Consider the following 25,452-nt stretch of genomic DNA (forward strand, 5'->3'; position numbering starts at 1 on the left):
AACTGGTGTGTTACACGGGTTGCAGTTTGTCATAGAGGCACGGTGAAGGATATCTGTGACGTAGTTCTGCTGGTTGAGAAACAATCCGGTGTCGTTGTATGTGACTGAGAGGCCGAGAAAGTGATGTAGCTGACCAAGATCAGATATGTCGAAGGCGGAGGAGAGAGCCGAGATGGTGGTTTCGATAAGTGTCGTCGTTGATCCGGTGATGATGATGTCGTCCACATATAGGAGGATGTATATCAGTTGTTTTCCATTGTTGAACACGAACAGGGAGGGATCAGTACGACTCTGACGAAATCCAAGTTGCTTAACCACCGTCGCAAATCTCATGTACCAAGTGCGGGGTGCCTGTTTAAGACCATACAAAGAACGCTTAAGTAAGCAAACATGGTGAGGTTTAGACTTGTCAACATATCCTGGTGGTTGGTGCATGTAGACTGTTTCTTCAAGGTCGCCGTGGAGAAATGCATTCTTGACGTCGAGTTGTCGAAGAGGCCAGTCGCGAGCTACGGCCAGATGAAGTACGGCTCGTATTGTTGCTGGTTTGACGACAGGGCTGAATGTTTCTTCACAGTCGATGCCAGGTTTTTGTGATTTGCCATTGACCACTAGTCGAGACTTGTGGCGTTTCAGCGTTCCATCTGCATTAAACTTATGACGAAATAACCACATAGAACGAAGAATATTAGTTCCCGGTGGAGGCCTTGGTACAAGTACCCACGTACCACGTTTAATATGAGCATCATGTTCCTCATCCATGGAATCATGCCAGTGAGGATCCTTTGCAGCCTGCACATGAGAAAAAGGAAGACAGTGTCTGTGTGAAGACACATGGGAACCCGGGGTTTTGTGATCCCGGTTTTGCTCCGAGTGACCATCGGATGATTGTTTTGAGTCGTTGGTGGCAAAGTGTTGCCAGCCGTAGGAGGTGTAAGAGCGGGCGGCGGAATTATAGGTGGAGGAAGAGGAGAGAAAGCGGGAAGACTCGGTGAAATAGGGAGTACCGAGAAAGGAAAGACATCCTCGACAAAGGTCACATGGCGTGAGATTATTATCTTGCGAGTAGCAATGTTAAGGCATCGATATCCACGATGTGTGGAAGGATAACCTAAGAACACACACGCCATTGAGCGAGGAGCAAGTTTGTGGGGAGAAGTGGACAAACTGTTTGGGTAACAAAGGCAACCAAAAACTCGTAAATGAGAGTAAGAGACAGGGAGTTTAAAGAGACGAGTAAAAGGGATTAGATTATTAATAGAGGAAGAAGGAAGAAGGTTAAGAGTGTGTACTGCCGTGAGAAGAGATTCAACCCAAAATGTGATAGGCATGTTCGCTTGTATGAGGAACGTACGAACAAGGTTGTTGATTGTGCGAAGCATCCGCTCAGCACGCCCATTCTGTTGAGATGTGTGTGGGCATGAGAAACGGATAGCTGTGCCAGCGGATGCCAGGTGATCAAGAAAGGCCCGACTGGTGTATTCACCGCCGTTGTCGCACTGGAGAGCTTTGATTGATGTGCTGAACTGAGTGCGCACATAAGCTGGGAAATGAAGATATTTAGCATAGGTATCACTTTTTCGATGTAATGGATAAACCCAAATGTAATGAGAGAAGTGATCCAAGAAACGAAGATAATATTTATAACCTGAGTTACTTAAAACTGGAGAAGTCCAAATATCTGAATGTATTATTTGAAAAGGCTCAGTAACAATAGTAGAAGAAGAACTAAAAGGAAGACGAACGTGTTTATCCAACTTGCATGCATGACACAAGGTTATCATGTCTGCATTTTTATTAGAAAAATCCAAAGAATTTAAAGAACGACAAATGGAACCACCCGGGTGACCTAAGCGCCTATGCCAGAGAGATCCATCCGCGGTGAGAGCAAGAGGGGAACGCGGAGGTGTGTGAGGCGTCACCGAGTAGAGTGGTCCGGAGCTATCACATCGGAGTAGTGTGGTCCTGCTCAGAAGGTCCTTAACAGTAAAACCAAACGGGTCAAATTCGACAGTACACTTATTTTGAGTAACAAATTGACGGACAGAAATGAGATTTTTAATGAATGAAGGACACACAAGCACATTTTTGAGTAAGAGTTGTTTAGAAGGAGAAGACAAGACAGCATTGCCAATTTTAGTGACAGGTACAGTAGATCCATCACCAACACGTACAGAGGGAGTGATACTCATGTTAAACGCAGACGAGAGCATACCTGACTGAGCGGTGATGTGATTAGTGGCCCCGCTATCCATGTACCATGCAGTTTCAGATGGATTCTGAAGGCTCATAGTGTTGAATGCGTGAGCTAAAGCTTGCGGAATTAGCGTTGGCATTGCAGCTGGTGCAGCGTTCTGAGCAATGTGAGCTTGTGGCTGTGTTTGGGGCGGGTATGGACCAAGGATGCTGTTCTGCTGTGGTGTAGAAGAAGGTGTTGCAACCGGAGGGTATGGAGGGGAAAATGTCATCATCGGATGTCCTCCAGCAAAGTACGGGTAGGGCCACTGCAGTTGCTGTGGGTAGCTCCATGGGGAATACGCATGGTTCTGAGGAGAAGAGTTGTTGTTGTAGCATCCTCTCCCACGGTTGCCACGACCTCCACCTCTGTGATTGTTGTTGCGACCACGGTTGTTGTTGTTGTTTCCTCTTGTGTTGTTGTTGTTGTAGTGACGTGGTGATGAGTTAGAGGATGAGTCATCTGCAGCAAATAAAGCATTTGGAGCCGAGGAACTGTCGTTGTGAGTGATCGCTGGCTTGGATTGTCTACTAAGTCTTTCTTCTTCAGCAAGTAACATAGACCGTGTTGTGTGAAAGCTCGGAAAGGGAGATCGATGTCGTATGACATTGTGGATTCCTTCGAACTTGTCGTTGAGACCGTTGAGGCAATGCATCACCAATTGGCGATCTGTCACCGGAGACTCAATGTTGGCGAGGAGATCGGAGAGTGACTTCAGTTTACGGCAATACTCCTGAACCATTGTATCTCCGATCGTTATTGTCCGGAGCTCGTTTTCTAGTTGAAGAGCTCTGTTCTCCTTGTTGTCGCGAAACAAATTCTCAAGGGCCAGCCAGAGGTCGCGTGCCGTACTCTTCGGGGTAAGAATTGTTTCGACGAGTGAATCTGTTATTGTTCCATAGATCCACATTTTAACGAGTCCATCTCGTTCCTTCCATGTCTTTTCTGTTTCAGGTGTAGCAACAGAAGAACCGTCGAGATGATCGACAACTCCGAAAGTGAGACAATGAGTTTCGAAAATCTCTCTCCACACATCATAATTCATCTTGTCGAGATTCAGGATAATGGGTATGTAAGCCCGAATCTGACTGATGACAAATGGTTTTTCTGATGTGGCGATTGGTGGAGCAGCCATGGCGATATCAGGGGTTTAAGAAAGGGAGAGAAGAGGAGATGAATTGAAGAGAAGAGAAAAGATATCGCAGGAGATAGGCGATTTTCAGGAAGCTAAGATCTAGAAAGCTTCTGATACCATGAAAGTATAACTGAATCGATGGATATTTCATTGATCACAGGTAAGTATTTATACATGGTTTGATATCTAACGTATCTTAACTATACAAGGATATACTTGAGAATATGCTTATCCTATGGTTAGGATATTGTCATATCCTAACTAACAATCCAGAGATCAAGGATTGATTTTATTGAAGCATATCCCAAGAACCTCCACTTGTTGTTGGAATTCAGATACACCATATATGTATGCTCGTGTCCATCACATGTGTATGCTGATGACAGTTTAAAACTAGCAAGAGAAGGCAGAACAGAACCAGAACAAACACCATCCGACCACCCTACAATCTTACGTCATAAAATAAGGAATTGTACAACCCGGACAGAACAAATTGATGAAGACTAACCTCATCTGCTTGAAACTGTCGGAAGGCTCAACAAAGATAATAACATATGAGGCTAAAAGCCCACATAGAACCCATGGATCACTGAAGGCGAGATAGGACGGAGACTAAGCCGAGAGAGAACCTCAACTATCGGTACCTAATCGACGCCAATCCAAAGTAGTGTCAAGCCATATCCGTAATAGACAAGACCAATATTGCTACGATATAAACTCCAAAAAACTCTATAGAACACACATAACCTACATCAAAACAAAGAATAAGAAGACATGGACCTTCTTCGGCGCTGTCGAAGAACGACAGACACCAGAGAGACGGAGATCTACCGCAAAAAAAAAACAGCCTTGCCGGATGAGAGGAAGGAGAGAGGGAATTAGGGTTTCTTTTGATGTAGTCCGAACTTTTTTTTTTCTAAAAGTGATGGTCCAATTAGAGCCGGCTTATTGGGTCGTAGTGGGCTTGGGAGGCACTGGCCCGTAATCCTTCCACCGTCGAAAGCGGGAGGTGGACGCTGCTCTGTGAAACCAGCCTCACGCAGTCTCCTCCACTCTAAGAGTGTCCGAACCACAAGCCTCTGCCTAGTCCGAACATTCAACTTCCGACTTGGAACAGGCAGGCCAGTAGATAACCTTTCCGAGTCCGGCCCAATGTCCCATCACCTTATTGTCCCCACTTGGATTACAAGCCCGCATTACCAAGCTCGACAGAAGATTTCACTCTTGTATGGACATAGTTTTGACTAGGCGTGGGCATTTTGGGTATCAGTTCGGTTCGATTCAGGTATTTCGAGTAACAAGTAATTTGGGTAGAGGGCTAGAGGATCCATTTACTACGAGATTCATTTTCGGTTCGGTTCGAGTAGTTTTAGGTTCGGTTCGGATAGTAAAACTAGGAACCGGAAAATATGTGGAAAATTTTGGTTCTCATTTGGTTCCAGTTTCGGTTTGGTTATTTCGAGTAGTTCGGGTAATTCAGGTTGAATTTCAAGTATTTTTCAAATAATAATGATGATTCAGATAAATATTTTTGGATATTTCAGATTACTTTGGATATTTTAGATACAAATATTCGGATAATCGCAATACTTTCAAGTAGTTTAGATACTTTGTAATAATCTAGTTTTCTTCAAATGCTTTCGGATACTTTTAACAGATTTTTAAATTATAAATATATAATTATTTATGTTATGTGTATATTATTAATATTTTTATATATTACGGTACCCATTCAATTGGTTCTGGTTCGGTTCAGTTATTTAGGATATAGAAATATAGGAACCATTCGAATATTTGGGTTTACGGTACGGTTTCGGGTATTTCAGTTTGGTTTCGATTTTTTTGCCCAGATCTAGTTTTGACCTATCCCACACCATCATGCACCAGCTTTAAAATGAGTCACTTTGACTTTGTTTCTATCACATCTTTCTTGCGCCAACGGTTAAAACAAACAAATTTGGTTCACGATCTATACTTCATGATGTATCTTCTCTTTTATCGGCAGCATAACTGTTTTCCAATCTATACTATTAGTTTTCCTATCTATACTATTAAAACATAATGTACTTTTTTTGTAGTACCTTTTTGTTTTGAAAGTATTTGCAGATCCATGTCACTGCTTTATTTAAAACCTATGCTTTTTTTATTTAAGATATTAAAAAATGAATTTTTTTTTTGAAATTCCCTTGGTTTTCTTCTAATATTACAACAGTACCACTGCTTTAATTAAATTATTAATGTTGTTAATTCAAGCTAAAAACAGAATATTTCCCCTAATATATTCCATGACGTTACATTTTTGGCATTTTAAAAATAGAAAGAAAATAAAATGTAGATCTCCATTGGAAAGAAAATAGGGAGAAAATAATGGCTTTTTGGCATTTTTCTTTTGTTAAATATTTAGCAGAAGAAATCGTCAAATCTCAAGCCTTTTTTTCTGAGATCTATGTTCTCTCCTCTTCTTCATTTTTAGATTCGGTTGGTTAGTTAATATAGCGAAAACCTCAAAAACTATTATTGAATAGGAAGACTATTGAAACAATTATTATATAGCAAAGACTAAACTAAACTGTTATTGTCAATTTGAACAAAACACGTATTCAGTCTCGTGATTTGAGACTGCGGAAGTCCTTTAAGTTCGATCGTAGATGGCTTTTGAAAGATGGTTTAAATGAAGCAATAGAGGAGGGTTGGGGCCCTTATGACGAAACAAATCCTCGGCCTATCCATCTCAAACTTGGAGATGTGCATCGCACTATAGCCCGATGGAAACGAGAGAATCCTTTGAACTCGGAGAAAAAAATTGAGGCTATAAAGGAACAGCTAGAAAAAGCTCAGTCGGATCCTTGTATCCCGAGTGGGAACATTTTAAACCTGAAATGGAACTTATGTGCAGCTTTCCATGAAGAGGAACTATATTGGCGCCAAAAGAGCCATGTATTATGGCTGAAAGATGGAGATCGAAACACAAAGTTCTTTCATGCAGTGACTAAACAATAAAGAGCTCGGAATCGTATCATAAAACTTCAAAACCCAAGGGGGGGGGGGGGGGGGGGGGGGCTGGGCTGAGAGCGAGACAGGTATTGAGAAGGTGGCATCAGAGTATTTTGAAGGTATTTTTACCACTTCTGAACCGGGTGACTTTGCGGAAGCTTTGAAGTACGTTACAACAAAGGTTACTCCTGCCATGAATGCGAATCTGGTGCGACCTCCATTGGACACTGAAATCAAGAAAGCAGTTGAAGAAATAAATCCTGATAAGGCACCTGGGCCAGATGGCATGACAAGTCTGTTCTATCAACGTTTCTGGGAGGTCACAGCGCGAGACGTCATTTCGATGGTAAAGAGATTTTTCAACTCAGATTCTTTTGATCCGAGGCTAAACCAAACAAACATATGCCTGATCCCTAAGACAGAGCGGCCTATGTAGATGACCGAATTCCGTCCTATAAGCTTATGTAACGTTAGTTATAAAATCATTTCAAAGATAATCTGCTCCCGCTTAAAGAAGTTCCTACCAAAGCTCATTTCGGAGACGCACTCTGCCTTTGTGGCGAGACGACTTATATCTGATAATATACTTCTTGCACAGGAAGCTTTCCACGCCCTCTGGACAAACCCCATGTGCAAAGCAAAGTTCATGGCGATTAAGACCGACATGAGTAAGGCTTACGATATAGTAGAATGGAGTTTCCTCAAAGCCCTCCTTCTCAAAATGGGTTTCGCAGATATATGGGTTTCTTGGATTCTCTGGTGCGTTTCCTCAGTATCGTACCAAATCTTACTTAACGGAGAACCAAAAGGCAATATCCAACCATCTAGAGGGCTTCGTTGTGGGAACCGAAATTCGCACTGTCGATTTATGCCTAAATTAGGAAACTAGGATCTCTGCGAGAGCCAACGACAAGTGACCGAATATATGCGGAAGTCATGAAAAGATAACAAACGAGTTTAGAGAAAACAGTAGATCTTATTTCGAGTCCGCGTAAGAGTGTTGCGATTATTACATGATATCATAAAAGCTTTGGCCGCAAAGGCTGTCAGCGAGTTACTTAGTTCTAGCGGCCTAAAAGCTCAAACCTAGTTGAGTCGCAGCTCGATAACGAAAGACGAAAAAGATACATAAAAGGTTTTTGATTGATTTCGGACTGAACCTTGTTATAGGCTGCCTACGTACCCCTTTCGAGGATCAAGCCGAACATAGTTCAATTGATAGAGCTGGACAAGAGATCGAACTGCCTGGGCGAGTTCGTCTAGTAATTGAGTGCCAGTCATAGAAACCTAACTTGTCGAGAATAAAGCCTAAAGTTTCTAAGTGCAGAGAATTCCGAGTCTAAAAAGTTCTCTCCATGCCTCTCGCCTAGGACTCCTTATATACTAGCTCCAAGGTCGGTTTACGCTTTTACTCTTCTGCCCTTAAGCCGTCATAGCATAAAATGGAGATACTCCATTTTTTCTGATCTTCGTATTTATCCTCAAAATTTCGTATTTATCCGCGGAAACTTGACATTTATCCTTCCTTGCGCGCCAAGCGTAAACCGTCATACGGTTTATGGGCTTTTGGTTAAAAAATCGTAAGTTGGGCCTCGAGTCGTGTCTTAGGTCCCTTTGGGCCGTCTTCCGACTCGAAACGTTTATTACGACTTCTTTCGATAAAAAACGAACTTTCCGCGGTTTTTACCGCAAAGTTTGATTGATGTCTTAGAATGGTCGGAAGACATGAACTGAGTTCGCTACAGTCTTCGGGAGATAGCATCGTAGGATAGACGAGAATGCATGAATTGGTGTCGTATCGACGTTTCGGAAGAGTTCGGTCGCTACTTAGCGACCGAGCGGGACGGATGTTCGGTTGCTACGTAGCGACCGAGCTGTGTGCATGCTTGGTCGCCGCGTATCGATCGAGCTTGGCTTGTCCGTGGTCCGATTGCCGTACTCGAGCTTGTCCGCGGCCGAATTGGATACATGTCTGTTTCCTTCGGACAATCGGTATTTAGTGGTTCGATTGAGATTTGAACAAGATTTTACCGCAAGGCTCTTTGTAAAGATACCTTTACGAAGATTACTTTTTTGTAAAAATGTTAATGCTGATTTTTACGGACTTTTAGACATTGATTCCGTCGTGACCGATTTTGACCCCAACATTCGTCAAGGTGACCCCTTGTCCCCCTTCCTCTTCATTCTGTTGACAGAGGCGCTGATATCTCAACTTAGAGGGGCGGAGGAGGAAGGAAGGTTGACTGGCTTAAAGATTGCTCGGGCGAGTCCAGCAATTTCGCATCTCCTATTTGCTGATGATAGTCTCTTCTTTGTCAAAGCAGATGTCCAGCAAGGTGCTGAGCTGATACGAATTATTAACCTGTATGGGAGAGCCTCGGGCCAGTTACTCAACCCACTGAAGTCATCTATTCTGTTCGGTAACAAAGTAGGCCAGGAAGTTAAGGTAGCGATGAAGCAGATCCTGGGTATAAACAAAGAGGGAGGTATGGGCATGTATCTGGGCCTCCCGGAAAATATATGTGGATCAAAGCGACAAGTTTTTGCTTTCATACGAGACCGGCTAAATGAGCGCATTAATTCTTGGTCAGCAAAGTTACTTTCGAAAGGCGGTAAGGACGTTCTCTTAAAGTCGGTTGCACAAGCGTTACCTACCTCCGTCATGTCTTGCTTCCTCTTACCAAAGGATATCATCAATAAGCTTCAAGGTGCCATAACAAAGTTTTGGTGGAGTACGAAGGGAAACAATCGAGGTTTGCATTGGATTGCTTGGGAAAAAATCTGCGTTTCCTTCGAAAAGGGAGGTTTAGGCTTCAGAGATCTCCATGATTTCAATCTAGCTCTTCTGGCGAAGCAGCTCTGGAGACTCGTACACCATCCTAATTCGCTGCTTGCGCGCGTCCTCAAAGGTAGATATTATCGGCACATTAGTCCGATGGATGTTAAAACATCTAATTCCCCTTCATATGGGTGGAGAAGTATGTTAGCTGCTCAAGACTTATTGTGTGCAGGTCTACATAAGACGATTGGATCGGGTTACAATACTCGAGTCTGGATGGACCCGTGGATTCCGACCGTACCAGCTCGAGCAGCAGCAGACAACGGGGTCTATCGCGATCAGGACCTGTTCGTTAGTCAACTCATCGACCAATCATCAAAACAATGGAGAGTAGAGATGTTAGAGGCTTTGATTGATCCAATGGATATCCCTCTGATCCGGAGCATACGTCCCAGCCACTGTTTTCGCGATGATGGGTTTGCCTGGATATATACTAAGTCTGGCCTGTATACAGTGAAGTCGGGGTATAAACTTGCAACCCAAATGAAAGACGAGAAACTGGAACACGCTGCTACAGAATCAAGCCTTAACCCTCTGAAAGCTATGATCTGGAAGCTCCAAGCACCAAGGAAAATAAAACACTTTCTCTGGCAAGCCCTTACAGAGTGTGTTGCGACATGTAGCCGCCTGGTTGATAGACACTGTGGAACAGATAGGTCTTGCCCCAGATGTGGGGATGGCGAGGAATCTCTGAACCACCTCCTCTTCCTCTGCCCCCCCGGCGCTTCAAACATGGCTATTATCAGACATTCCATCGATTCCGGGGATGTTCCTGAGAGATTCTATGTATGAGAATTTTGACTACTTACTTCTGCGTGCAAAGCAGATGGGTACCCCGGATAACATTCTCGCTAAGTTCCCCTGGATCATATGGTTTATATGGAAAGCGAGGAACGAGAAAACTTTCAATGGAAAGCAAATATCTCCATCGGATACAATGCTACATGCTACTCAGGAGGAAGAGAATTGGCGGGTGGCACAAGTAATCGAGAAGAAAGATACTACCGGAGGAAACCATCCTTCATACAGCGGAAATGTAGAGAATGAGTCACACTTACCAAGATGCCAAGTGGATGCATCATGGGTGACAAATTCGACGGTTTTTGGAGGAGGTTTCGTTTTCGACCTGGCGCCTGGAACACATAGATATGGTTCCCTCGGGATGGATCAGGTCCTCACTCCTATGCATGCGGAGTTTACTGTCTTGCTAAATGCAATGAGATGCTCCTTACAGCTAGGTTTTACATCGATGTCCTTTGAATCGGACTGTCTTCAGCTTGTCAAGCTGATTGACGATGAAGAAGATTGGCCTGCTATGGCTTCAGAATGGAATGAATTTATTCATATAGTATCATCTTTTACAGGTTTTTCGATTTCTTTTATTGCAAGAGAACGCAATGTAAGAGCGGACCTCCTTGCCAAAGGGGCTCGCTTGAAAAACTCTATTTTCTCCCATGTAAACTCTGAAATTCCGGGGTGGTTAGCTCAACAAGCTAACATTTTCCTTATGAATTAATAAAGCATGGTGTTTGCACTCAAAAAAAAAAGTACTCTCTTCTTCTTCATTTTTAGATTCGGCTGGTTAGTTAATATAGCGAAAACCTCAAAAACTATTATTGAATAGGAAGAATATTGAAACAATTATTATATAGCAAAGACTAAACTAAACTGTTATTATCAATTTGACCAAAAAAAAAACTGTTATTATCAATAACAACTGATCTCATGGGTCTAGGTGTTATTATAAAGCAAGGATTAAATTTTTAGAGTCGGTTGTTTGCGGAAAAAAGAAAAGTCTCCAACTTTTGAAACTGTTACCGATTAGCAGGACTATATTTCATATTCAGTTGTTTTACATCTTGCTGATGTTCAGAGGGTTTGAGTGTGTTATTTGATTTATTCTTTATCTAATATATTAAAATAGAGTCCTATTTTTTATCTACCATTTACAAATTCTCATTTATTTTTGGACTTCCTTTAGAATAGCACATGTTTGGACATGGAAATGTGTTTGGTTCTTTGGATATCTAATCTATTAAAATAAAGTTATATTTTCTATCTACTTTTAACAAGTCACTAGATTTTGACCCGCGCTTGGAAAGCGCGGGATTTTGGATTATATTATAATACAAAGTTTTATTATATCGAAAAACATAATTTTTAACAGTTATATAATCTACAAATTAGTTTATTTGAGATTTTATATGTACACTTTTACGTAAGTTTCTTTTCGACATGAAAATTATATCCGGATCAAAAAAACAAACCAAACCGACCCAAAATTATAGGTTTAGTTCAGATCCAGAGAAGATAACCTATTGGGTTTTTTTTGACCCGCATGTCTTTGTTTGAGTTCGGGTTCTACCCTGGACCCGATCGTAAATATATGTTTATTAGGTATATTTGGATATTCCGAATATGTTTCCTGTATTATGGATATTGTTTTTAAGTTTTTGGTTTACTATAAAAGTTTTGATTTTAGGTAAATTTTTCAAATTAAAAACAAAATTGGGTATTTGGATAAAATTTTGGGTATTTTTCAGTTCATCGTGTATTTGAACAAGATTTGTTTGGAGTTTCAAATACTTTTCTTGTTTCGGATATTTTACAGATTTTTCATATATTTGAAATTCTTTTAGGATCTTAAATACCCGAACAGATGTGGACCCATTACGTCCATATCAGGTCCAACAACCTTTTGATATAGATTTTTAAAGTTATTGTACAAAAACATGGTTGATGATATATTTTCTGAGTAAAGGTATCATAAGAAATAATATTAAGATCTGTTAAAAATATTTAAAATATTGTATGTTTAGAATGATTAATGTATTATCAGAAAAATAATAAATAGTTATACATAACTCCAACGACTTTTTTTATATTAGATTTTTTAAAACTCTTTCCTTTTTAATAGTATTGATTCGTTTTAAGTGAAAGGTATATAAAAGTATAATATCTAAACAAATAATTTTCAAAATCTTGAATAATCAATACTGATATCGTGAAGTCAAGTTAGCTTTAATAGAACGAATGAATTTCTTCATTTTTTGTGAAGGTAACATGAATATTCAGAAAAATCATTTTTAAATATGAAAATATTATCAAACTATAGATGGTTGAAAGTTTAGTATATGATATGAGATTTTAGTGGGAAAGTTTATATATAATATGATTAAAGAGGAAGTTAGAATGTACACATATATGTCTTGTAATTTATCTTGCTTTAAATCATATATTATATAATAAAAGTGATAATATAAAACATTAGTTTCAATATTTTTACGATTAAAAATCAAAATGATAAATGTAGTAATAGTAATGATTAGGATTTAGGAGTGAAATTTAAATAAATAAAAGAATTGACTAAATTATTGTTAGAAAAATATATGGTAACATATTGTTAGTATAAATTTAAGGTAAGACAAAAAAATAATGAGTTAAATGAAAGGGTCCAAACAACTTTTATAAGTAGATTTTTTTCGACTCCTTCACTTTTAATAGTATTGATACTAGGAACCTCTAAAAAATTAACATATTTTATTATTTACATTAATAATAAAACAAATATAAATATAAATTTATTTTTAAATATAACAAATTATGTTGAGAAAGAATCTAACAAAATCTTACCAACCTTCTAAATATTTTTATAAAATAACACTTAATTAATTTCGTAAATACTAATATAACTTTCTAATTCAATGTTAATTAAAAATTTATTATAAAACAAGAAAATAAAATTATATACTATTTTATATATATTTTAATTATATTATGTATTATATTAAAATAGAAGTACTATATGAATTAAATATGGGTAAATTTATCTATTTTAGTTTTAAAATATTTTCATTTAAATAAATTATCACTCATCATCAAAATGTGTTAAAATTCGTAAACTATATTATATTTTTTAGAAAAATAAATTTATAAACATAAATTCATTAACATAGGTTAAACTATTATATCTACAACTACTTTTTTTTTATTTTTTTTATTTTGAAACTATCAACAATATATTGTTTAAAAAATAATAATATACAAAAATATAATAGTTTATAACTAACCTTTAGTTCATATACTATTTAAAAATATGTTATTAGAAAACTATGAAATTTTAATTATTCATTCAAAATATTAATGACAAATCAAATTTTAATTATAAATTTAATATTTATATTAATTATAAACATATTCTGAGAGATGTATAAAAATCTTACCGAAATTAAAATTATTAATATAAAATAATGTATTAATTTAGTAACAAAACAATTTCAAAAATCATATAATCTCCCACCTCAAATATAGTTGTGTAATTTTCCAAACAATTTTGACAAAATATAAAATTTAAAAAATAAGTATGCAAACTTAAAATGATAATGTTTTAAATTTTTCAAAAGGTATAATCATTGATAATAAAGAATAACTTCTTGAAATGTAACACGGAAAAACAAACTATGTTATAAAAATTAAAGTAATCTAATATTTTGAAGTCTTAATTTACTAACAAAAAAAAATTAATATCATAACTTCGAAAAAATATTCTATATCAATAAAATTTACTAAAATAATATGATGGATGCTACCATGTATACAATTTACTAAAATATTAGGTTTATATTCACAATATATAACACTAAAATTAAAATTATATACTTAAAATATTTATAATAATTCAAAAGTATACATTCATAAAATGAAAAATATCCGCACGAATGTGCGGGTCAAAATCTAGTTGTATTTTAAAATGCAGATACCGCTTGCTCTACTCAACTTATATCTGTAGAGATGGTTTGAGATCTTATTTATTTACTCATGCAAAACATTTGCGATTTTATTTATTTTAGAAATTTGACACCTCAAATCTACTCTATTAAAATAGAGTCTTATTTGAATATACTGTGGCATATATTAAAATTAGACCTATTAAATATGTTGTGACTAAATATAGACACCTTCTATTATACCATCTTTAATAAGTTTTATATTTATCTTTGTTTACATTTATAGAGATGGCAATTTAGGAGTTTGCCCGCGGGACCGGCCCATTAAGATCTGTTGCGGGTCGGGATTGGTCACTACATAACTAGGCCCATTTTTTAGCGGGCCTCGCGGGCTGAGTTTGTGCGGGTTTGGGCCGGAAGCGGGATGGGCTCGTGTTGTACCGCGGGGCGCGCGGGATCCGCACCCACTTCGTCATCTTGTCTCTTCGAGCTCCCACCGGGAAAGAAACAGAGAGAACTGATGATTTGAAAGACGATCTCTTCCGGCGTATCTTCTTCTTCAATCCACCACAACAACTTCGATTCTCGACAACAACTTCTCCATGCATGGTATTCATCTTATCGTTTGATCAAGTATGTGTCTTCTTCTCGGCATCATCTTCTTTCTTTCCTTTTGAGCCACAAATCACGAACAATTTCTTTAGAGAAAATTTATTGCATGGATTTGGTACTGATTGGGTGTTTGGTTTTATTTGAATTTGGTTATGAACTTATCTCCGTGCACTTTACCTTTACATGTTGAATTATTGGTGCCAATTCACATCTTTAAAGAACTGAAGTTACTTATGTACTCATTGATGTTGTGTCTTAGAAACAAAACGAGACTAATTAAGTAATAACTAATGACTAATGAACGTAAGTGCTAATTACAAACGCTGCACACGTAACAAACATAAGCTAATAACTATCTTCATGAAAGTTTATTTTCAGCATGATATCTTCAAGATCTGGATTGATTTATGATGTCTTTGTGGTAGTGTTAGAAACAATTAAAGTTATCATTAGGAAATTGGGTGACTTGCGGAGAGATTGTTGGTTCCAGAAATTATACATAAATTATTAAACAACTCTCTTTGTTCTGCATAAGCTGAGCTGAACCAATTCACTTTTATCAACTATCTAATAGCTAGTTAGTATTGTTTATGGGAGACTTTTTTGGTCTTATCGGTCTTGTTACCATCCTTAGAATGAGTAAACCATATGGCAGGTTATATGTGCTCCCGGACTTTGACGAGGGAAAACGCAGCTGCTGGAGAAAGCTAGAGCGTCACAACAATAGAAGGAAAAGGAAACCTGTAGACAGAAGAGGAGTTGCTTCAAAACAACAGCAAGTGAACAGGTACAAATCATACTACCATGTTTCGTTTGATGATGGAAAAAGTGTAAGTGAAAAATGTCTAAAACTTCAGTCCGAGCATTGTCTAAAACTCAAAACGAGACTAATTAATGAAAGTGATGCCTGATGACTAATTAAACATAAGTTAAGAGTTATCTGTTTGTTTGTCATATCATTGACTTTGATTACATTATGGATAGTGTCGTATGCTTGTAACAAATGAGAATCTCTTCTTCTTGCAGGTTCACAGGATTGGTCAAGCTTTGAAGATAGGGCCCGCAGGCCGACCCGCATAACCGCTGCTATAGTGCGGGTCAGGATTGGTCATAGGGTTCAGGGCCCGTGTCCCGCGGCGGTACGACCCGCAAAGACTCAACTGAAAATGGTACCGCGGCGGGGCGGGACAAATGGGTTGCGGGTGATCCCAATTGCCATCTACTCTACTAAAATAGAGTCCTATTTGAATTTACTGTGGCATATTTTAAAATTAGACCTATTAAATATGTTGTGACTAAATATAGACACCTTTTATTATGTATTTATCTTTATCTACATTTACATTACATTAGATTAACCCTATTTAATTAAAACAAGTATCTTCCACATAAATAAAAAATTGCTGATTAGAATTGGTTGAATGATTGATTATACCTAGGTGTAGTTTCTCATTTTCTGGGTTTTTGATTATTAAAATCTACTAGAGGCCAACCCCCGCGCTTGCGCGGGGATATTGATTTTTTTTGTTATTACCCGTTAAGTTGCCAAGGAGTTGCAATAGTTTGTAAAGTTGTTATTGAAACTGTGCAATAGGTGTGAGACTTTAAGTTGAATTGTGTATTGTTTCGTGGGTTTTTTTTAGTAAACTGGAGGTCGCTTTGGTGACTAAAACTGGTTAAAATGTGGTGAATTTATGAGCGTTATTTTTAGTGTTTAAATGGCTGAAGGTATATTTATATGTTTGATGTTTATATGTTTGATGTTTCTCTGAATTTGTTAAAAAGTTTTTTTCAGTAGTTTTATATATGTTACAATAAGTTTATTGTTCTGAGTTTTTTTATTTGGTGCAAGAAAGATTATTTTAAATTGGCAGAGTTAGTAATTAAAATTGCATCTTTTATTTTTAGCCTGTAGTCTTCACTTTTAAGTTAGATAGTATAAAAAAAAAATTATTTACATGACCGAACCTACGTTTATGCATTGTTGACGTTAAACTTTACTAATTTATAAAATTGGGGTCATTGATAAATAAATAAATACACGTTAACACTCCCTTTTATTATTTAAAGTCATAGTAATTCTTACACAATTAAAATATAGTTTACAGCAAATCAAAGAGACAACCAACTTCAAAGTGGAGAGAAGAACATATTGAAATAGACAATTGAAATGAAACAAAAGCTAATTGGGGTTGACGGTTAGATGGCCTTGCGAGAATCACTTCAGGGGACGTTTGTTCTCGTTGGCAGCATAACCTGTCAGACTTGCTTCACCAACTCCCGGTGATATCTCCACCAACCCATGGTGTTGGCAGATTCTGTTGCTTCTCCAGATTCCATATCAACGACTGGAGGTGGGTTGCTGATGTCACTGTAAGAAACATTAGGACCTGTGTGTTAATTAATATCAGCAATCTTAAAAACTTTGAAAGCATATATTATCCTACCCCTGCCTGAGTGCCAAATAAGAGGTCTTCACTAATTGCTGAGACGGTGAACATGAACGTACGGTGATTTGGAGTGAAATTGTAGGGAGTCACACGTAGCTGAGAAACATATTCATAGCCAGCTAGCTCCTCAAGATATTCCTCACCACCACTCATCTCAATTAGGTAGGTTGGGGGCTTTGTGCGGCTTTAGAGTAAGAGAAAATATTATATGCCAAATTTAATAGAAATTGTGAAAGGACAATGTACTTGCTCAAGAGCCAGATTTGTTGCCTCTCTGTTGATGAGTTTTGTCATCTCTTTGGCAAAGACCACAAAAGTGGCACTGTCCTTTCCGTCATCGACAGCTAGTTCAACACGAAACCTGGATCTGGAGGACGTGAACTGTTAGCAGATATTTATATTAGGCTGTTACTTTGAAAATGGATCGGGAATGAAAGTTTAGACCTGATGACTCATGTCAGGTTGGAAGAAAGATATCGGTTGCAACTGAAGAAAGTGACGGATTTTGTAAGCTTCCTGCTGCAACTGATGCAAGAAACAAAGGACCATCCATTTTATTTGAGGACACCAACAATCTGAGCCTTGCAAAGAAAACCAGTTTCCTATGTCTTGAGGAGGACAAAAATGCTAACCTTAGTTGAGTCTATCCTGAAACAACATAAGAGCACTAAAGTATGTTTGAAGAATGAGTGTTACCTGCTCACACTAGTAAAAATACACCGTATAGCCACGAAAAGGTCACTAACAAATCGTGGGTACATAAGCCAAAAACCGTGGCTATCTCATTACCAGCCACGATTCTATGTCGAGAAACTACCGTGGCTATAGCTTCGTGACTACGAAAAACCGTGGCTTAGCGTGGCTTATTAGCCACGGTTTCACCACGATTGTTTCGTGGCTTTTATAACCACTGTTCTACCCTGTCTGGAACGTGGCTACGTCTAGCCACGAAGATTACCACTATCTTTTCGTGGGAAATTTTAGCCACGAATTTGCCACTATGTTTTCGTGGGAAATATTAGCCACGAATTTGTCACTATATTTTCGTGGGAAATCTTAGCCACGAATTTGCCACTATGTTTTCGTGGGAAATCTTAGCCACGAATTTTTCTTGTTAGTATCGTGGTTATGTACCCACGGCTTTGTCGTGGCTAAGGTTAACCGTGTTTTTTTTTATAATTCTGGTTCTAATTCAATTTCTATTTGAATTTCTATTTCAATTTCTATTTCAATTTCTATTTCTAATTTTAACCATAAAACACAATTGAAATTAAACATGAAATTATAATCATAAGAAAGTTGGTTTACAAAAGCTAAACATAAGAAGATTAGATATTAAACAAGTGCATTGAGTCTTAAGAACAAAAGGATAGTACATAAGAGATCAAAAGATGCTACACATGCATCTAAAAGCCAAAAGAGAGTTTTAAGATTAGATAGAAAGATGCTAAACATGCCTCTAAGCCTGAGTCGAAGGGTCTTGAGACTGAGTAGAAGGGGGTTGTTGCTGAGGGTTAGCTTGGGGTCGAAGTGATTGGATGAGCTCAGCGATTGCAGCCCTTGTTGCTGCGAAGTCCTCCTTCATTGTTGCCACATCCTCCTTCACAGCACCTACATCAGCCTTCACTGCACTTACATCATCAATCACACTTTGGAAGCTTGTCTCTAGTCCACTCACTCGCAACTCCAGCTCCAAGTTGCGGGCCAGAGAAGCAGGGACTCTTGCAGATGGCGCATGTTCCCTATACTGGGCACTGCCAAGTCCGTAGATATGCCCCCTCTTACCTTTAGCATTCTGAGAGCAAACACAAAGCATATACAGTCAAAAACAACTCCACATATAACAAGATGAGTCTATAGAGGAACCAGACTCAGACAACACCTAATTCCAACTCCACAGACAACAAAACTCCTAATTCCAACTCAACAGACAGCAAAAATCATAATTGCAACTCCAACTCCAAAACACATGACAAGAGTCTGAAAACATACCTTCAGATAAGCTTGGTTTAACAGGATGCGAGAAGGAGCTGAGGTTGCTGATGGACTTTGAGGTGATCCATCACTGTTAGTGTTAGAGACCTGAGTAGCTTCCATCTCAGCTTGAGTTACCAGTTCTTCTGCACGATAGTCCACAAACGTCCCATCCTTTTTCGTGTGTGTCCTCCTGACAAGGTCTGTGTAGGATGGAGGTTCACCAGTCTCCACAGTCTGCCAAAAAAAAGGAAAAAAAAATTATTTAGGCAAAAGTGTAAGAAATAAAGACAAGGGAAATTACCATGTTGTATTCAATTCTTGCAAAACCAACCGGTCCTGCATTGTGCTTGTATACCCCTTTACCCAGAGGATCAGACTTGCGGCTTTTAGCAGCTTTCTTGCTCTTCTTCTTGGCTGGTTCTGTCGCCCAATACTCCATAAGGGTCGTCCAGTCATTCTCATTGATGTACTTTGGCTGCTTGTTTTTCCTCTTCTTGGTGCTAATCCGTTCACCAATCGAAGTCCATGTTTCCTTCTTCCAGAGAGCATAGACCAAGTCATTAAACTGTTGCTCCCAGTAGAAATTTTGCTACAAAAGAAAAACAATACAGTTAGTGTAATTTTTTTTTTTTTGAAACACAATACAGTTAGTGTTATCAAAGAATAAATTTACAGGTTAATTTAAGTTGGTAAATCACTTACCACAAACGTCTGCCACCATGAATCCCTCCTTTCGTCAGGGACAGACCTCCAACTCTTCCAAGGTCCCATGTAGTATGCTTGCCATGTTGCACGGATGAAAGCATTCACTGATGGGTCAATAGAAAACCTAAAAAGACCACAAACATCAGAGACATCAGAGAGTAGCCTAAACAATCTAATGACAGTTAAACACTAAGAGAGAAAGCTTACCATAACGCTCCATTGATCTTATCAGGATGGAGGTGTGGCTGGGATATCCTAGCAGGAGCATTGAACATGGCATTGAGAGACATTTGCGGATAGCTATTTGAACGGGAGGATGAAGCTTGTCCGGTTGCAGCCACTCCCGTGGCACCAGGAGGCATAGGAGGAGATGTCCCTTGTCCTCTTCTTGAGGCCATCTGCAGTTAACAGAAGAAAAAGTTTAATCAAAAACCCACAGAGACAAAGAGAAATTAAAACAATAAAGACACATAAGAGTGTCCAACAAAATTAAGAGACAGAGACTGAATCAGAGACAACGAACAACTCTATCACAGAAACAAACCTTAATCGCTTAATCGAACAACTCTATCGACAGAGACAAAACCGAAAGAAACTGAAACTCTAAGAAACAGAGACAATTCTAAGACAGAGACAATCGAGAGAAAGCAAAACCCTAAGAAACAAATCGACAGTAACAACAGAAAAAAACTGAAACCCTAAATCAGAAACAAAAACCAAACATGCAACAAGAACATTCAAGTGACAGAGACTGAATCAGAGACGACGACCCTAGATCGAGACGATTCTCGAAGAAGAAATAGAGGGCTACCTTGAGAGTAGAAGGGAACGAAAGACGTCGCGGCTTGGAACGAGAGACGTCGCGGGTTGGAATCAGAGACGACGAGTCTTCGAATCGGAGAGGACACTTGCTTTCGTCGGGGGCGACTCGGGAGAGAGTATATTTTTTTCTAAGTGTTTAGAAGAAAGAGGAAAGGATTAAAACCCTTTCAGCATAGCCACGATCAAACCGTAGTAAACCGTGGCTCGGTTTTAATAATACCCGCGAATTGTAAAACAATTGGAGGCAAAACCAAAAAAATTAGAGCCAAACCGAATGGTTTTGCCAAATTTCGTCATAGCCACGAAAAGCCCACGAAATTACAGTGGCTTTGGTTTAATATCAACCGCGAAATTAAAAACAATTGTGGAGCCAAAACCAAATAAATTGGAGCCAAACCGATTGGATTTATCATAGCCACTGTGTAGCCACGAAAGTTAGCGTGGCCTTGTTTAAATCACTTCGCAAAACACCAAACCTCTAACCCCTAAACTATAACCCCAAAACTCTTACCCATCAACCTCTCCTCCTACAACAACAACATATCTCAACAACATATTCCATAATCTTACAAAAATATTATACAACCTACCAAATTATTTTTCATCCTTACAATATATTTTACAACCTTACAAATTATTTTTCATCCTTACCATATATTTTACAATCTTATAACTTATTTCTCATCCTCACAACTTGTTTTCTTAATACATTCAACCTTACAACATATTTTACATATTTTACACTCTTAGAATATATTTTTGTCTATTCTGAACCATCGTCTGAATCACGGTCTGCTTCTACATCACCATCTGATACATATTCATCGTCCGGAGGATTCACTGGAGTAATATCATAATCGGACACATCATCAACAACATGTGTTTCCACCCGTAACAATGAACTTTCAGCAACCTGATCACGTCTATCATCTTGCCATGCCGTTAAAGCAATTTCGGACGTTTCTCGGATTCCTCGGGGAAAAATTTTGGCACAAGCCCACCAGTCATCGACTGATTGTCGACGTACCCGTGGATAAGGAATAAAACATGCTTGATCACAGTTACCTGTTACAAAATATCATAGTTTCCAATCATGGCTTTTCATCAATATCAAATCTCAAAAAAATAAATTTTTTTTTACTTACCTGGTAATACGAAAGGATCATATTTTGCATATTGTCTTCGTGGTGAGACATCAACAAGACCAAATGGATGTATTCTCATACCGCGATTTTCCGTCGGGTCAAACCACGAACATTTAAAAACCATAACTTTCAAGCCAACATCACCATGATACTCCACCATCATAATCTCTTGTATGAGACCATAGTAGTCTGTCTCATTGGTTCCAGGTACACATACACCATAATGTTGAGTTTTCTTATTTTGACCGTGGTTATGAGTGTGGAAAGTGTATCCACGTGTGTGATATATTGGCCAAGACCTATAACTACGCCTAGGACCTTGTACAAAATCCAACATCCACATAGGAAATGTGTAAAACTGAGTCGCATCATTAATCTGCAATACAATAACATTGTTATAAATAACAAATTTAATTAAATGAGTTCTGGAACTTAATAATACAAAACAATAACTCACATAGTCTTTGCACCACTCAGCGAATTTGGTGTCTTTTGCTTTTTGCATTGCAGCCGGAGTAATATCAGGAACACTTAGAGTCATATATTCTTCAAACATCCTGGACACATTTAAATCTTAATTATGTAACTAAAAATATGAATAAATATGTATTTATATTAAATTTTGTATAATAATGAACTACCTTTCATATGGAGCAAACGTTTCACAGTTGAGCATCATAAATGTCTGGAGAACAGTGTTATCTTCATCATTCAACCAACCAGTTGAGCATTGACCACTGATTCGCCCTTCATGGTAAAACAAGGATGGTATATCCGGATAATTGTATGAAAAGCGAATATCACTCGGACCTTCTGGAATGCTCATGATTTCAGGATGTCCAAAAAAGGTAGAGGAAGCATTTGAAATCTCCTCGTTTATCCATTGTGCAACTATCGAACCAGCGATGTGTGCTTTATTTTTGACCATCTTCTTCAAATGGTACATGTATCTTTCAAATACATACATCCATCTAAAATGGACGGGACCACCTAAGGCTACCTCATCTGGAAGGTGCACAAGAAGATGTTGCATAACATCGAAGAACGATGGAGGAAATATCTTTTCCAAGTTACATAGCTTCACACCGATATTTGCCTTTAAAAGGCCAACATCTGACTCTTTCAAAATCTTCGAAGAGATATCTCGGAAGAAGAGGGCAATATCTGTAAACAAAAAAATAAAATTAATTATAGCATAAATTATAGTAAATTATAAAATGATACAAATGAATAAATACCTCTAATCGCTGTGTGAACATGTTTTGGAAGGAGTTCAGCGAACGCAAATGGATATAGTCGTTCCATTATGACATGACAATCGTGACTTTTCAGTCCATGTAGCTTTAAATTGCTTTCGTCAATACATCGACTAAATTTGGAGGAGTATCCATCGGGAAATTTTATGTCATTTTTCAACCATAGAAGGAATGCTCTTTTTCCCGCATTTGGCAGCCTGAATATTGGGATGGGCATCGTTCCATCCTCTTTCATCTCTAAATCTCGCCTTTTGCATAATGCTGGAAGATCCAATCTGCTTTTGATATTGTCTTTCGTCTTTCCAGGAGCATTTAACACCGTGTTCGTCAGGTTATCGAAGAAGTTTTTCTCAATATGCATGAAATCAAGGCTATGCCGAAGTAGATGATTTTCCCAATACGGTAACTCCCAGAAGATACTCTTTTTTACCCAATTGTGAGTAACTCCATATCCGGATATTTTCTTGGATGGATTATCATGTCCATTCCCTCCACAATCAACAGATTTTGATAACCCTTCTATATTGTTTATCCTTTCACGGAATATTTCTTCTCCGGTCAACCACGGAGGAGGAGGATCTAAAACTGTTTTTCCCCGTCTAAATGCTTGAGTGTTTTTTCTGTAAGGATGATCCGCATCTAAAAATCTTCTGTGGCAATCAAACCAACTATGTTTCCTTCCGTTAGTTAACCAGAATGCACCAGTCTCATCTTGACAATATGGGCAGGACAACCGACCATGAGTCGTCCAACCTGAAAGCATCCCATAAGCTGGAAAATCGCTTATCGTCCACATCAAAACTGCTCGCATTTTGAATATTTCTTTCATTGAGATATCATATGCCTCCACACCATCCTCCCATAACATCTGTAATTCTTCAATCAATGGCTGAAGGTAAATATCTAGGCTTTTTCTTGGATGTTTGGGCCCCGGAACTAGCACCGAAAGGTAAAGGAATTCTCTTTTCATACACATTCCCGGAGGCAAATTGTATGGAGTTACAATAACGGGCCAAAGGGAATGTGCTTCTCCATTCATACCAATCGGATTAAACCCATCTGTTGATAAACATAGATAAATATTCCGGCTTTCAGCAGCAAATCCAGGATATACCTCATTAAAGTGTTTCCACGCTATGGCATCAGATGGGTGATGCATTTCGCCTTCCGGAGTCACATGCTCCTTATGCCACCGCATATTGGAAGCTGTCGCCTCGAGTTGGTACAGACGTTTCAGACGATCTGCAATAGGCAAGTAAAACATTCTCTGCTTTGGCTTGTTTTTTCCTTTTCCATTGTTCGGATAGTAGCGATCTTCTCTACAAAACTTACAACTAACCAAATTCGCATCTTCCTTCCAAAATAGCATACAATTCTTCACGCAAACATCAATCTTATGTAGGGGTAACCCAAGCCCTCGTGTCAGTTTCTTTGTCTCGTAATATGTTGCTGGAGCATTATTCGGCTGCGGAAGCATTTTCTTAAAAACTTCAGAAATCTCATCAACACAAGCTTCCGCCAAATTATAATCCGTCTTCACTTTCATCATCCGAGAAGCAAGAGACAACTGAGTTATTCCGTCTGCACATCCTTCGTAGAGAGGTTGACTGGCTGCTTCAAATGCTTCAAAAACACTATCACGATATGGCTCTGCTACCTCCGTCTCTTCTATAGGTTCCGCTGGTACTTCCGGATTACTCTGGTAGTGATTTTCATGAGCATTCCAAGTAGGATTCTCCCACATTTCTTCTTCGCCCGTTGAATGATTCGCTCCAGAACTCTCACCAACGGTGTAGAATTTTTCTCCATGACTTGTCCAAACGTAGTAATTTCCCTTAAAACCATATAAGAATAGATGTCTTGAAACAACTTTTGCATCTCGTTGCTTCACATTTTTGCATCGAGCACACGGACACAATAACGTTTGCCGCTCTATGTAATCCGCTTGATTACACGCAAATTGAAGAAATGCGTTAATGCCTCCAAGAAACACTTCTGAAACAGAATTACTCTCAGGATCAATCCTTTGATCCATCCATTCCCTTGAATCAAAGTAGAAAGACATAGTTTTGTTTAGAAAATTTGGTTGAAGAACAAAAGTTATTAATGTCTCACGGGAAGTGAATATATTTTACCAAATAGCCACGCTATAGCCACGACATCTTCGTGGCTAGTTAAAATATCTCTGACACACGAACCTTTCTCTACTTCGAACTGTAAAAGCTAATAGTAGCCACGGTTTAGCCATGATAAAAGCGTGGCTACGTACATTTATTTGCTTTTTGATGTCGGCAGAATAAAACAAAACGTAGCCACGAAAAATATAGTGGTAAATTCGTGGCTATGGCTTGGCCACGCAAATTTCGTTGCTATACCGTGGCTTTTCTAGCCACGAAAACTATATCGTGACTAGTTCGTGGCCAGTTTTCGCGTTTTCCGTGGCTATGTTTCTTTCGTGGCTGTAACGTGGTGTGGTCGTGGTTTTTTGTATACAGCCACGGTTTTGTAGTGGCACTTTCGTGGCTATGCGGTAGATTTTTACTAGTGTCATTGG

At 38.6% G+C, this 25,452-nt stretch overlaps 1 protein-coding gene and 1 long non-coding RNA gene across 2 annotated transcripts; one reads left to right on the top strand and one right to left on the bottom strand.

Moving 5' to 3' along the window:
* Window positions 1–14,413: 14,413 nt before the first annotated feature.
* Window positions 14,414–15,846, top strand: LOC125609632. The gene is made up of 3 exons (XR_007339798.1): window positions 14,414–14,564; window positions 15,199–15,330; window positions 15,570–15,846. It is a non-coding gene; the product is annotated as an uncharacterized LOC125609632 (long non-coding RNA).
* A 5,414-nt stretch (window positions 15,847–21,260) lies between these two features.
* LOC106363550 lies at window positions 21,261–24,963 on the bottom strand. The gene is made up of 5 exons (XM_013803273.2): window positions 22,881–24,963; window positions 22,284–22,806; window positions 22,100–22,199; window positions 21,643–22,018; window positions 21,261–21,562 (listed from the first exon to the last, which is right to left on the bottom strand). The coding sequence occupies exons 1-5, from the start codon at window positions 24,961–24,963 to the stop codon at window positions 21,261–21,263; spliced, it is 3,384 nt and encodes a 1,127-aa protein (XP_013658727.2).
* Window positions 24,964–25,452: the final 489 nt, after the last annotated feature.

Source organism: Brassica napus, chromosome A5, assembly GCF_020379485.1.
Source record: "Brassica napus cultivar Da-Ae chromosome A5, Da-Ae, whole genome shotgun sequence".
Taxonomy (NCBI): Eukaryota; Viridiplantae; Streptophyta; class Magnoliopsida; order Brassicales; family Brassicaceae; genus Brassica; species Brassica napus.

Coding starts and splice junctions, on each gene's coding strand:
- LOC106363550 (XM_013803273.2), bottom strand. CDS start 24,963: ATGTCTTTCTACTTTGATTCAAGGGAATGGATGGATCAAAGGATTGAT. Junction 22,807..22,880: donor TGTTCACACAGCGATTAGAG/GTATTTATTCAT, acceptor TTTTGTTTACAG/ATATTGCCCTCTTCTTCCGA. Junction 22,200..22,283: donor ACGTTTGCTCCATATGAAAG/GTAGTTCATTAT, acceptor AAATGTGTCCAG/GATGTTTGAAGAATATATGA.